This window comes from Nanorana parkeri, unplaced genomic scaffold (genome assembly GCF_000935625.1).
Source record: "Nanorana parkeri isolate BGI_ZX_2015 unplaced genomic scaffold, ASM93562v1 scaffold1168, whole genome shotgun sequence".
Lineage (NCBI taxonomy): Eukaryota > Metazoa > Chordata > Amphibia > Anura > Dicroglossidae > Nanorana > Nanorana parkeri.
The window spans coordinates 175,624-190,348 of NW_017307436.1; the positions used below are offsets into that span (position 1 = coordinate 175,624).

Genomic DNA, 14,725 nt, shown 5'->3' on the forward strand with positions numbered 1-14,725 from the left:
GACAGCTCTTTGGTCTTCACCATAGTGGAGTTTGGAGTGTGACTGTTTGAGGTTGTGGACAGGTGTCTTTTATACTGATAACAAGTTCAAACAGGTGCCATTGATACAGGTAATGAGTGCAGGACAGAGGAGCCTCTTAAAGAAGAAGGTACAGGTCTGTGAGAGCCAGAACTCTTGCTTGTTTGTAGGTGACCAAATACTTATTTTCCACCATAATTTGCAAATAAATTTGTTTAAAATCAGCCAATGTGATTTGTCTGGATTTGTTTTCTCATTTTGTCTCTCATAGTTGAGGTCTACCTATGATGCCAATTACAGGACTCTCTCATCTTTCTAAGTGGGAGAACTTGCACAATTGGTGGCTGACTAAATACTTTTTTGCCCCACTGTACAACTTTTTAATAGAAATGAATAGGTCAGTACCTGTCTTAACATGCTTAATACTGAAATCCTCTCAGAGCTTGTATCCATAGGTCTATATGACATCTCAAACAATATGATTCCCAGACTGAAGAGGTCCACTTTCTAAACATAAAAAGATAGACATTGTATTGGAGGGATTCATGTACCAAATGCACAGCATTCTGCTTATGGTTATATGAGAAAGACAGTTGCAAAGCATTCTGGCTATCAAAAATGTAATCAGTTCACGTGTACATATTTTAATTACCTGGTTATAAGAAGCTTTGGTGCTCCCTTGGACCTCTGGACTCACATACAAGGCTGTACCCACCATTCCAGTGAGTTTTCCTAGGAAAGATATGTGTTATTCAGCCCAGTTTCAGACAGATGATGTGCCAAAATAACATATCAGTGACTGAAATATGTAGCCAGCTCTAGGCAATCCCTCTTAGATGTACCAATCTGTAGTGGACATGCCTACCAGTCTGGATAGTAAATAAATGGATAGGTGTTTTCTCTCAACTACGCACTCCTTGCAACCTCTCCAACACCCCTTTCCCGCTCTCAGATCACAACCTTGTCAGTTTCACCCTATCCCCAACCCTGAATCCACCTACATGGCACACTGTCACCCAGAGAAACCTTTGCCACCTCGACCCTTCTCTTCTCTGCTGACTACCTCTATGACAAAATCTCACCCCTGTCCTGCCCTGACCTGGCTATTTCTGTCTACAACAGCTCACTTTCATCCTCTCTAGACACTTGTCTCCCCTCGCGCTCTGAAACGACTGTGGCAAAAAACTAGGCTTCTGCAAGACTTCACCCTGTACAAAGCTGCCCTCCTAAAATATAATTCCTTCCTTCGTGCTGCCAAACAGACTTATTTCGTCACTCTCATTAACACACTTTCATCCAAACCTCGTCAACAGTTTTCTACTTTTAACTCTCTACTATGTCCTTCACCGCCACCACCCACTAACTCACTCACTGCCCAGGACATTGCGATTCATTTAAAAAACAAAAGAGATACAATTCGGGATCAGATCGCCACCGTGCAGTCACCTTCCTCTTTTCATGTACCAGACCCACCATCACACTTGTTACTTTCCTCTTTTGACCCTGTCACCACAGAGGAGGTTACAAAGCTTCTCTCTGAAACCCACCTCACCACTTGCCCCCTTGACCCTGTTCCCTCACCACTACTTCGGTCACCCTCTTGCTCTATCCTACGCTCTCTTACTCACATTTTCAATCTCTCACTCTCTACTGGCATTATTCCCTCCCCTCTAAAAGCATGCCCTGGTCACCCCCTACCGACCTCAACAATCTCAGACCAATCTCCTTACTCCCATTCACCTCCAAACTCCTAGAACGCCTTATCTACAGCCGCTTGAGTCGCCACCTCGCCGATATCCTTCTTGACCCCTTACAGTCTGGCTTTCACCCCTACACTCCACTGAAACCGCCCTCCTAAAACTCACTAATGACTTACTAACAGCTAAAAACAATGGCCACTATTCCTTACTCTTGCTATTAGACGTTTCTGCGGCTTTTGACACTGTTGACCACCTGCTCCTCCTCCAAAAACTCCACCTCGCTTGGCCTACAAGACTCTGCTCTCTCGTGGTTCTCCTCCTATCCAAGTGGAACTTTAGCGTCACCTTCAACTCTAACTCCTCCCCTCCTCTTGCACTTTCTGTAGGGGTCCCCCAAGGCTCTGTCCTTGGACCCCTTCTATTCTCTATCTACACCTCTATCTACATCTACACCCTCGGTCAGCCAATAACCTCACATGTAATATTGTGAATAAGTTGCGCTTGATCTAAGTGAATGTGAATACCAGAGTAAAGAATAAATCATAAACACATAAACATCTATATAAATGCCGTAATCTTCTATCTCATTGTGTAATCGATACGTCAGTGTGTAAATGTCCAAGAAATTATTGAGGCATGTAATATATATGTGGAACATGTATTCATCCACCCCACAATATATCAACAAATATATGTGTGACAGACGCGCTGGGCTCACTTCATGTAGCTCGGAGTAATCTGTGACAAACAAAAAAATAATAAAGCAACCTAGTTGAAATCCTTATATAAATAACCCGTGGGTCTAGTACTCTTGCATGTGTAAACTTAATCTGGCGAACAACGATAGTGGTTTCAATACCTAGATTAAGCTGTATAAATGTACTGGAGGAAACTGTCAACACTCAGGATGAAAGGTAGAGTGCAAATAAATATTTGGACTTTTCCTAAGGAAACAAATGTAAGTACAATTACTTTAAGCTTAAGGGCTAGTTCACGCCAAGCGCGCTCCAGGAGCAGAGCAGTTACAGAACGGATCAAAACTGCGCCCAATGTATTCCAATGGTATTTTGGGCTCTAGTTCACACCGCAGCATTCAGTTCCAGAGCATGTAAAAAAACTGCAGCAATCCCTATTTTTTCTGCTCTGGAACGCATGTAAATGCATCAAAACCACATGCAAACGCCCTGGAACGCACTGAAAGCATGTCAAAAATGCGGCAAAACACACTGCACTGCGTGTGCAGAACCTCATGCAAATCTGGTCAGCATTTGGTGTGAACAAGCCCTCAGGTGGCTATATTTCATGAAAGCTGCAGTGCAGTTGTAACTCAACCACTTTGTAACAAGATGTCCAGATTTAAACAAGGAATGACACATTACCTTCAGGGTCAACTTTAACAAAGTCAGTGCGATCTTGGTCCTCTTCTTGTGTTGAGTCAGTCTATAAACAAAGCAAAAAAGAAAAGTCTAGCACAGCCAAGAAAATCGATCACAAAAAGTACCAGCACATGGCATTCCTTAATTAGGTGACATCCTATTCTGTATTATATACACTGACCTCTTCCATCCAGAGTGAAAAAGAGATTGTATTGTTATAGCATTCTACTGATGTCAAAGAGTAGAGGAAAACAGTGAAATGTGAAAATGTTATGTAAACACTTACTACATAGGCTGGGTGATCTGTGGCCAGACCAAAATCTCCTATTTTCACCTGATCTTCTGAATCTAAGAAGATGTTAACAGGTTTTAGATCTCTGTGAATCATCCCCTGTAATGCAAAGAAGAAAATTGTCATCTAGTCTGTAAACCATAAAACATACTTTAGGCTTTTTTTTTTTACACTTTGAGGGAACCTGCTCTAACCGAAAGTGTCAAAGGAAACAATGCTGTACCTGTGGGGTTGAAAAAAAGAGGCTGCAGGAGCTAACAAAGAGAGGTCAAGAATAAGTGGCTAGAGCAGATGTGCTCAGTGAAGAGGGGGTGAAAAGTCTAAGTAAATGCACACAGAGGAGATGGATGAGATCATTCTAAAGATTTTTACAGAGGAGACAGGTGAGGTGATCTGAGCTGCACATAGAAGGCAGGGGTGAACTTGTCTGAGGAACTGAACACAGAGAAAAAGGGTGAGAGGCCCAAGAAGCTGCACACAGAGGAAAGGAGTGATGTGGTTTGGGGATCTGTACAAAGAAGAGGTGAAAGACTGCAGGAGTTGCTCATAGAGAGAACATGTGGGGTTGGGTTTGTTACTGAGGTATAATGGACAGGAGCTGTGTGTGCTGGAGGGTGGATCTCACTGGCCATGCATGTTCTCCACACATACATTGAAAAGTAGATTTTAACACAAACAAAATCGTGGGCAACCCTGCCTTAGATTTTATGTCCAGGCTGCACACTCTGCCTGAGGCGAGACTCATTCCTTCCCTGGCACTCATTCCATTTGGCACTAAACTCCAACCTTGACAATCAAATGTCAGGGTCTCAATGGACAGTAAAGGCTCCAGCATTTGACAGCTGAATTAAATAGGTGCAGGCCTAGTGCCAGGAGGAATAGAGTTTTAAGAAGAATTCCAGTCATGTAAAAAAATTAACCTCTGCAATGGGGCAACCCCCGCACTGCGAAGGGTTAAGTCATCGTTTTGGTCTAGTGTCTGAAATAAAGAACAGTAGAAAGGCATCATGGCACACTCACAAACCAGCATGTAAAACAACTTGTCTCACCACTAAGGACAATGACAGAGGTTTGGATACACGTCTTCTGCAAAGGATGTGTAAGCCGCACTGCCGCGCCAAGGCACCTCTTATAGTGCGGTCCTAACTCTAAACTATGAGAGTCTCCATCTTGGAGCACATGGGGGCAGAAGATATAAAGAAGACACACTGGAATAAAGAAGACACACTCACCTGACCAATCACCTCTCTCCCCCTCCACTCCAGCTGTGGAATGTCCCCTGGTGTCCTCACATCCAATGCAAGTCAATGGACGTGATGATGGCACGGATCCTTAGACCTCCCGAGCTGGGGGAGAAGAGGCTGCTGGGACTGGTCTAGCCGACAGGTGGGACCGAAGATCAGGTGGAGTATATATTTTTTATTTTAAACCATAGACCAAAACGAGGACTTAACCCAAATAGAGTTTGAATCCACCAACGGGGAAAAAAAACTGCGATAAAAACCTGACAGAAGTTCGAACACTCCTCTACTATAGAAACAACTTTAATCTCAACTTAAAAAGATGTCAAAATCCTGTCTAGTGCTTGGACTTTGCACCAAGGTGGGTTCTATGGAAAAACAGGGATTACTATGAAGACTAGACAGGTACACATTTTCTGTCCTTCAGCACTGTTGCCTTTGACAATTTTAAGCCATATTAGGTTCACTTTAAACATGGGAAAAAAACTGTTTAATAAACATCCAGCTAGGGGCAAATAACCATAGATTCTGACACAATATTGCTCCATCTGTGTTTTTTTAATGCAGGGTAAACCTTAGCAAAGCAATCATTGTAAATTACTATATCAATCTCACCTTTTATTTTTACACAGGCAGGTGAGGAATTACTTTTTTAAATAGCAGGCAAGATGCAAATGCCAATCCATCCAACTAAAGTTAGCACGAGCGTTATAGTATGTTCCGCCACACTTGGATCATGTCATTATGTTGTCACTAATTTCCACATTTACCTGTTCATGGATGTAGGCCAGGCCATCTAAAATCTCTCGAAAGAGCCTCCAAAGACGACTGGTGTCCAGATATAAACCTTGATCTATAGTATCCCGTAAAGTGCTTTTTTCACAGTATTCCATCTTAAAGCAGAAAGACAGCCTTTTAGAAGGTTTCCAGTTTTCAGACCTATACTGCCCACCATCCAGAACTCTCTGTGGCAGTAGTGGAGTCTCACTGTCACAACACCATTGAGCATTTCTCCAGGATGAAGAATCACTCAGCACTTTTCTGTAGTTATTTTATAATATTGAGGGAAATATTATTGTTAGTGTACACCATCTTGGCAACAGAAAGCCGCAGTGTGAAGATATCCAAAATTGTCGTCCCAGAATTCATTGACAAATAAAGCCTCAATGCAAAAGGGGTAGACATACCTGTGAGAGAATATGCAGACCACCACTGCTGACCTCATATCTAAAAAATACTATATGTCTAATTGTAATGCAGATTAATTGGATTGAATACATTCTGAGGCACTGACTTAAGCATGTATACCGATAAGGAGTTGTTCTGACTGCACTCTGTATACTGTACATGCTTGACCCAGGTCAGGGAATTAAAGTACTGAGAATTTGCAAAATTATTGCATATAACAGTCTGAAATGTTCACCACGGATTTGCTGTACAGCCCAATTGTCACAAACCTAAGCCATATCATGAAACAAGTGAAACAATGCTTTTACGAAACTTTTTTAATGCGGTTTATGTTTTTAGCTAGCAAGTTCTGCGGTTCTGTTCAGACAAATGCCTTCTTTTCACAGCAATCCAATGAGTATTAACAGCAACCAATCCTAAAACATTCTTTTTTTTCAAACAAACCAGTATAAGGACTACCATCCAAGGGCAGATTATTCATAATGAAGATTACGTCTGCCCTATTTCAACCTGCAGTAACAACTTTCTCCCAATAGTTTCTTTCTCCTAATAGAGAACAATAGACAATTATTAACAATAAGAACAAAAAATTAAGAACAATAAGAATTAAGAACAATAGAGAACTTTCTCCCAATAGAGAACATGGAGTAACTATTGAGCAACACTACAAATATTTGTATCCTGGGAAATCCCCACAATTTAAAACTAGCACTTTCTGCACTCACAAGTGATTGCCATCATTCAGTCTCCACAATGTCCACATGCCTCAAACAATGGTCATATCATTTTATGAGGGCATGTGTAGCCAGTATTAGGAAAGAGGTCAGCAATGGTCACCCACACGTCCCTCAAAAAAGGTTTTTATTTAACTGCCTCCGGGCCGGCCATAGTAGAAAAACGGCCGGCCCGGAGCTCTCTAGATCTGAGCGGGCGTCTCTAGACGTCCGCTCAGACACGGGAAATTGCCGTTTTTTTTAAAACAGGCAACGATGCCTGATACCATACAAGCGATCCGCCGGCTTTAGAGCCGGCGGATCGCGTGTATGGGGTGCCGATCGGTGCCCCATTTTGCTGCTTGCAGGGATGAACTGTTGCCCTTTAGCGTGCCCTCCTCCAGTGATTTCCATACTCCCCCCTCATCACCCCATCCACAGCCACTGACCTTATCTGCTGGCTGTCTTCTGGGTCTCCTACCGGGCAGCCACTGATTTAGAAGAGAACTATGGCAAACCTTTTTGGTGCAAGTTCTCTTTTGGGTCACAGGAGGACATTTAGTAGGAGCAAGACGAAGTTTTTTGGCAGACTACACATCCTTTCTGCCAAAATTCTCTAACTTGTAGCATTTTTTTTATTTACAGACTTTATTTCCACCTTAAGAACTTTAACTGAGAACAGAAGTGCCAGTACATACAACACAAGTCTAAAAACACCTACATTCTCATACAAATATAAATGATCAAGGAATTATCCCAATAAAAATGTTAAAATCCACCTGACACTATCACACCTGAATGTAGAGGTAATGCACAGCCACTTTGAAGAGCAATTCTTTGTGCTCTGCTGCTTTGCCTTCAACACACTCTTCAACCTGTTTAGAAAGACAGTATTCAATACAACAAAATATAAATAATTCAGGTCAGGCTGGTAAAGATAACAAAGATAAGAGATTCATTTAGATATATACACTGTTCTTTACAAGTGAACTCCAACGCTCACCAGCTAAACAATATACGTTGCAAATCTTATTGCAGAATTACATCTGTTTTTATAGGTTTCTACACAAGTTCCATGTGGCTTATTAAAGTACATGTACATGTTAAATTTAGTTTGCTAAAGCACTGTGTATCAATAGCCATTTTTTTACAAAATACTGTTTTTACTTTTTTCGTCCTTTCTTGCCTATCAAGACTGCTGAACTTCAGCATTATCTTTACAGCTATTTCCTGTCTACATGTATGCCACAACTACATACATTCAAGCTGGAGATGGCTGAGAATCCTCACGTGCTGCAAGGAACTGTTCAGAGCTGAATACTCACATCTGGGTCTATTCTATACAGTATATACAGGTGGATTTTGTCTTTTCAATCCAACCACTGAATGTGGTACCTAGACATTCTAACCCAATATCAATCTCTAAAGAAAGAGTTGAGATTATGTTGGTGTATACTGGCACTTGAAGAGAACCAACAAAAATACCCATTATCCAGTCCCTGCATTCTCAGGATAAGACAACTGCTGTGCCATTATTAGAAACCCTTGGATCACCAACAGCAAGGATGAATGGTAACTTTCTGGTGCACCAATAGTAGTAGTTTTAGGGATTTGTCTTTATTGCAAGCATAATGCAATTTCACATTATTATAAGTTCATGTTAAACATAGTCTTTACCTGATCAGGACTGTTTTCATCCTCATTTTCAAAAATAATTTCACTATCAGAGTCCGATCCTGGCCTAGAAGAAAGATGATATCGATCTGCATTACTAGCTGGTAAGATATCTGAACTAAAGAAAAAACATTTTTGAATGGAGTTCTATTTTAATCAACTTGTGACCAAACTGTAAGCTACACTGCTGCAATGCTATCTTTTTCATGGATTGCAACAGGATGAAACACAAGCTCGACAAAAGACTTACAAGAAAGATGGTGAAAAGACGCCCTCTTCATCATCATCCTCATCACTGGAATCATGATCAGAGGTGTTACAATGGGCACTGGAGGACCGCTCACAGGAGGTACTCCACTCAACAGAGCTGCTCATAATTGGGGCTGGAGCATTGGCTTCCACATCATCTATCAGTCCAAGTTCATTCTTTGCAGACTGTTCTGTCTTTATCTGCACCTTCTTCTCTCCACATATTGCAGGAGATTTAGGAGCAGCAGAAGATGGGAGTTCATGCTTCTCAATCCAGGCATTGTAGTATCGCACTATGTTCTCATGGTTCAGTCTAGACAGTAATGTCACCTCGCCTTTAATTCTCCTGAACTGCTTGCTGGCAGGGTTAATCTGAACTCGTTTTACTGCATAGTAGCAGCCATCCAGCTTATTTTGAACCTGTAACAAAACACATGATACAAGAAATTTAGTGCAAAATGTAATACTTTCACCATCACTGAAAGACTTTGGCATTTGACAAGGCACTGGGCATGCAAGGTCTTAGCTTAGTTTTTTAGGAGGCTTGTATGTCTAACTTAAAGACATGCACTAAATACTCAAAATTATAAGTCCTCGGCTTATAGCAAATTCGGAACTTGCACAATAGGAGGGAAAGAGAGAGCGAGAGAGCGAGCGAGCATGAGCGGGGGAGAGCGAGCGAGCATGAGCGGGGGAGAGCGAGCGAGCATGAGCGGGGGAGAGCGAGCGAGCGAGGGCGGGAGAGAGAGAGCGGGGGAGAGAGAGAGCGAGCGAGCATGAGAGAGAGAGAGAGAGAGCGAGAGAGAGAGAGAGAGAGAGAGCGAGAGAGAGAGAGAGAGAGAGCGAGAGAGAGAGAGAGAGAGAGAGAGAGAGACGGGAGAGAGAGCGAGGGCATGAGCGGGAGAGAGAGCGAGGGCATGAGCGGGAGAGAGAGCGAGGGCATGAGCGGGAGAGAGAGCGAGGGCATGAGCGGGAGAGAGAGCGAGGGCATGAGCGGGAGAGAGAGCGAGGGCATGAGCGGGAGAGAGAGCGAGGGCATGAGCGGGAGAGAGAGCGAGGGCATGAGCGGGAGAGAGAGCGAGGGCATGAGCGGGAGAGAGAGCGAGGGCATGAGCGGGAGAGAGAGCGAGGGCATGAGCGGGAGAGAGAGCGAGGGCATGAGCGGGAGAGAGAGCGAGGGCATGAGCGGGAGAGAGAGCGAGGGCATGAGCGGGAGAGAGAGCGAGGGCATGAGCGGGAGAGAGAGCGAGGGCATGAGCGGGAGAGAGAGCGAGGGCATGAGCGGGAGAGAGAGCGAGGGCATGAGCGGGAGAGAGAGCGAGGGCATGAGCGGGAGAGAGAGCGAGGGCATGAGCGGGAGAGAGAGCGAGGGCATGAGCGGGAGAGAGAGCGAGGGCATGAGCGGGAGAGAGAGCGAGGGCATGAGCGGGAGAGAGAGCGAGGGCATGAGCGGGAGAGAGAGCGAGGGCATGAGCGGGAGAGAGAGCGAGGGCATGAGCGGGAGAGAGAGCGAGGGCATGAGCGGGAGAGAGAGCGAGGGCATGAGCGGGAGAGAGAGCGAGGGCATGAGCGGGAGAGAGAGCGAGGGCATGAGCGGGAGAGAGAGCGAGGGCATGAGCGGGAGAGAGAGCGAGGGCATGAGCGGGAGAGAGAGCGAGGGCATGAGCGGGAGAGAGAGCGAGGGCATGAGCGGGAGAGAGAGCGAGGGCATGAGCGGGAGAGAGAGCGAGGGCATGAGCGGGAGAGAGAGCGAGGGCATGAGCGGGAGAGAGAGCGAGGGCATGAGCGGGAGAGAGAGCGAGGGCATGAGCGGGAGAGAGAGCGAGGGCATGAGCGGGAGAGAGAGCGAGGGCATGAGCGGGAGAGAGAGCGAGGGCATGAGCGGGAGAGAGAGCGAGGGCATGAGCGGGAGTGAGAGCGAGGGCATGAGAGGGAGAGAGAGCGAGGGCATGAGCGGGAGAGAGAGCGAGGGCATGAGCGGGAGTGAGAGCGAGGGCATGAGAGGGAGAGAGAGCGAGGGCATGAGCGGGAGAGAGAGCGAGGGCATGAGCGGGAGAGATGTGCTCCAAGATGGAGACCATTATAGGTCTCTTCTTCGGCCAAAACTCTCCCCATTTCTTCCTCATAGTAACTTTTGTCCATTATTACAACACCCGACGCCTTTATCTGCTGGTCTCAGAACATCCCCATAGGTAGGTGTCACCATCCTAAATGGGTGGAGAATATCCCAAAAGGTCAATTCGTTAGGGTCAGATGGAACTGTACCATGGAGAGGGACTACGTGATGCGGGCAGAGATATTGTAAGAGAGGTTCAGAGATAAGGGATATAGTCCCCATATAATGAATAAGATTAAGGATGGGGTAGGACGGTTAGAAGGGGATCATTTTTTGCGGAATAGGACTAGTACTGATAGGAAGAATTTGGAGTTTCCATTAGCCTTTATAACAGAATACAGTGTCCAATATAAAGAAGTAGAGAAAATGATTAGTAGACATTGGGATATTTTGAAATTAGATAACATCTTAGAACCTCGGATCCCCAAAAAGGCACGAGTGATTTATAGGAGAGCCCCGTCCCTTAGAGACATGCTGTTACATAATGTTATACACCCACCCCCTAAGGTAAAAAATTATTTTGGTACTAAGGGCTTTTATCCCTGTAAAAATTGTGTAGGATGTAGGGTGACTAAAAAACAGGAGGGGAATAAAACAAACACATTTTGAACCCCTTTATAAAAGGAATTTTGAAATAATAGGATTTGTTTCACCGTACATCCTTTGTGACCTATGTATTGGAGTGCCCGTGTGGCCTCCAATATGTAGGAAGGACGACAAGAGAATTGAGGATTAGGATTAGTGAGCATGTTAAAAATATAAAAAATGGGTTTGAAGCACATAGTGCAGTGGTGGCGAACCTTGGCACTCCAGCAGTGCCAAAACTACAAATCCCAACATGCATCTGCCTTGGGGAGTTATGTCTGTGGCTGTCAGAGCCTTGCAATGCCTCATGGGACTTGTAGTTGCAAAACAGCTGGAGTGCCAAGGTTCGCCACCGCTGACATAGTGTATCAAAACATTATAAAGAAGTTCACAATAAAGATCCCTCTCCTTTAGTGTTTTATGGAATTGATAGGGTGTATGGACATTGGAGGGGCATCAATAAAACTCGAATGATATCTCGGAACGAGACTAAGTGGATTTTCCTGCTGGATACACCTAAACCGAAGGGGCTGAATGTGGAGCTAGATCTTAATTGTTTCATTAGTAACAGCTAATTATTTATGCTATGTAGCGAAATAAGATGAGTTGCATATAAAATGGTACTTCTGTTCTTGCTAGGTCTTATTATATTGTTTTTATAATATGTTTTTATAGTTTGGTTTTACAATTTATGTATATATTGCCTTGGGAATACTAATTTGCATGTGCGGGGTATATTTGAATATTTTATTGATGAGGGTTTACAGGATGGATAGCTGCGATGTGAACGCCACCCTTGAAAAAGTCCATGAGAACGAAACGTGTCGGGACAAGCGTGTACGTTGCTGCTATCCTGTTCATTCCATTGTGGAGCTGCGTTAGGACCATTATCACCTGCTGAACATTGTGAGATATACCCCTTTGTGGGTTACAAGTTCTATCCACTTTTCATTGATGCAAGTTTTTATTGTTTTTTTCGCAAAATACATTTTTAAAGATTTTATGCTATGTGCTTTGTTTTTTTATCGGTGAGCTAAAATCCCGGCTACGATCCATTTGTATGAGAAGTAAGGAGATCGTTTACTGATTCATTCAAGGTGTCGAGTGAGGAAAGAAAGAGTTTGCGGTTGGACAGGATACACTGTTTCTTTCAAATCAGTGTGAGGCATTGAATGCACGTGTGGAGAAGAGAGAAAGAAGGTCTGTTTGAAGCCATTACTTTGTTGAAAGTAGCGTCCTGTGATCACTGCGATTTGACTATTTGGTTCTGGTGAGTGGGGAGCATTGTTTTTTCTTCGGAGTGGGATTATATGATTACACATACACATTTCTTTCATCACTACTTGAACTACTTGATAACGAGTTATCTTTGTCCTGTGAGGATCGGATGAAGTTTTGTACTTTATATAATTTATATGGACTTTAGTTATATAGTTATTATTGATTATCTTAATTATTAATTTATGTACACATTTTTCACATTGATTGTTGAGTTATGCTGATTGATTTGCATATCTTCAAATAATAATGAGTCACACATTTCACATTGTTCAATATTTTTCGCACCATACTTATTGTATTTTATGTGTACGCTTGATATACGGTGGTATACACACATAAGTACAGCACACTACCCCCGTAGCACAAAAAATTAAGAGCTGTGTGTCCTGCTGAAGACATTATCGGTCACCAATGGGTTTCCTCCAGTTGCTATTCGGACTTCACCAGTGCGTGTTTTTTAAGCTGGCCAGCGGGCTGAATACTGGGGATGTTTTGTATTTGATATACCCCACTTAAATCTGAATGAAGCCCTTCCATTTATAATGTTCTGAGACCTGGTACAGCTTTAGCCAACCCTGAGACTTTTGCCAAGCATGTGAGAATGTAGGAATTCTAGAACCAATTTATAATATTTGGACAGGAGAATGGTTCAAATTACCTTGATAACAGCCCCGAAGGCACCTCTACCCAGCATCTGTAGTTCTTCAAACTCATTAAAGTAGCGAGAAAATTGCCTCTGTGATTCTATGTGGAATAAAGCATTTGAAACAGAAGCACAGGGAATGACAGTCTCTGTGCAGTCTACTCCTGTGTAATCTCCTGTGTAAAAGAAAGGCATCCATAACTATTTTGTATTTTTGCATATTGCTCCTAAAATTTACATTTCATGCAAATACCAAATGTGACAAACAAAAACACACGGTTTTCAGTGTGCACCAGTATAAAGTGAAATATCTGGGCTACCATTTCTGAAGTCGTTCTGAAAACGCTTGTTGCTTAGCTATTATACTAACTTCAATACTTTCAGTCTCTGACCTGAAAAAGTTTAAGTATATCAATAAAGTCAAATATTTGCATACTTGTTTTGGCACTGAACTAAGGGATCAGCATAAAAATCAGCATGACAACCAGGCAACTGGCCTTTTCAGAAAGAGAGCTTAGACATTGCAGCCACTTTGCTGACGCTGTTAAAGATTTGCTTTAGGACTCACCTTCTGGGCTGTCCTCTGTGAGCGAACACTGTGGAGGAGTATTTATGAAGCTGTGACCCAACAATTGTTGCACACTCCACCGTTCCTGGTCTTCCAGACACACACAACTAATCAGATAAACAAATCATTAGTTCCATAAAGTAATACATAAAGATATGTGAATAAAAGTATATTCCCATCACACAACAAAAACACTGCATGACTCTTCTCACCCCATTTGACTTACCCCATGTAACTCCTTCCCATGTAACAGTGCTCTGCATGGCCATTCGGGTGATCAGTGCTATCGCATGGGGATAGGGAGAGTCCCTGGCATCTACAACCCCAAATCCAAAGTTGTTAGGACGCTGTGTAAAAGCTACATAAAAACATTACCTTTCTTAAAACGGTACATTTTCTTAGTTTAAACATTTGAAACGTTTTCTATAGTGAATAAAATATGGGTTTAACCCTTTCGCTGCCAAGGACGTACGGCGTACGGAGCTACAAAAGTGCTTCCAGCTGGCCAGCTGAGTATGCCGTACGGACCTGGCATTTACAGTTCTACTATAAGCTGATGATCGCTTTAGCGACCATCAGCTTATAGTAGAACTGTTCAGCAGACTGTCCCCTTTAAATTAATAGCTGTCATCAATAGCTGTCATCAGCTGATGACCGCTATTTTCAAAAATACCGGGCACCGCGCCCCCCCTGCCAGCATCTGGAGTCTCTCATCCCTCCCTGGAGCCATCCCAGGGAGGGATGAGAGACTCCATGGATCCCCGCTGCTTGTAGGGTCTGTGGCAGCGGGGATCCGTAAAAAAATCACCGGCGGGGGGTACGCTTGTAGGGGCTGCGGCAACGGGGATAAAACAAACATAACGCCAAACTTTTTCTATTGCACGGGACCAGTTGTCATTAAAATGAGAGCTTGTCGGAACTGGCGGCCATATCAAAGCCGGCTCCGACAAGCTCTCATGACAGTCCACTGTCCCCTGGTTACTAGGTAACCAGGAGATGCTGAAATGTCATTGCACACTGAGAACCCGGCGGAGCCGCTGGGATATAATGGCGGTTCCGCCAGGTTCTCAGTGTGTAATGG

General features: G+C 43.8%; 1 protein-coding gene across 1 annotated transcript in view; it reads right to left on the reverse strand.

The window, feature by feature from the left end:
- Positions 1 to 14,725, reverse strand: part of EIF2AK4 (eukaryotic translation initiation factor 2 alpha kinase 4) — a 141,452-nt gene that overhangs the window by 78,256 nt on the left and 48,471 nt on the right. Inside the window, exons 10-19 of the mRNA XM_018568292.1 lie at positions 13,645 to 13,751; positions 13,092 to 13,249; positions 8,453 to 8,871; positions 8,206 to 8,269; positions 7,323 to 7,403; positions 5,398 to 5,520; positions 3,381 to 3,485; positions 3,098 to 3,158; positions 671 to 750; positions 424 to 525 (exon numbers count right to left, since the gene is read on the reverse strand). Of these exons, the coding sequence (XP_018423794.1) occupies positions 424 to 525; positions 671 to 750; positions 3,098 to 3,158; positions 3,381 to 3,485; positions 5,398 to 5,520; positions 7,323 to 7,403; positions 8,206 to 8,269; positions 8,453 to 8,871; positions 13,092 to 13,249; positions 13,645 to 13,751 (1,300 nt within the window). The remainder of the gene's footprint in view (positions 1 to 423; positions 526 to 670; positions 751 to 3,097; positions 3,159 to 3,380; positions 3,486 to 5,397; positions 5,521 to 7,322; positions 7,404 to 8,205; positions 8,270 to 8,452; positions 8,872 to 13,091; positions 13,250 to 13,644; positions 13,752 to 14,725) is intronic.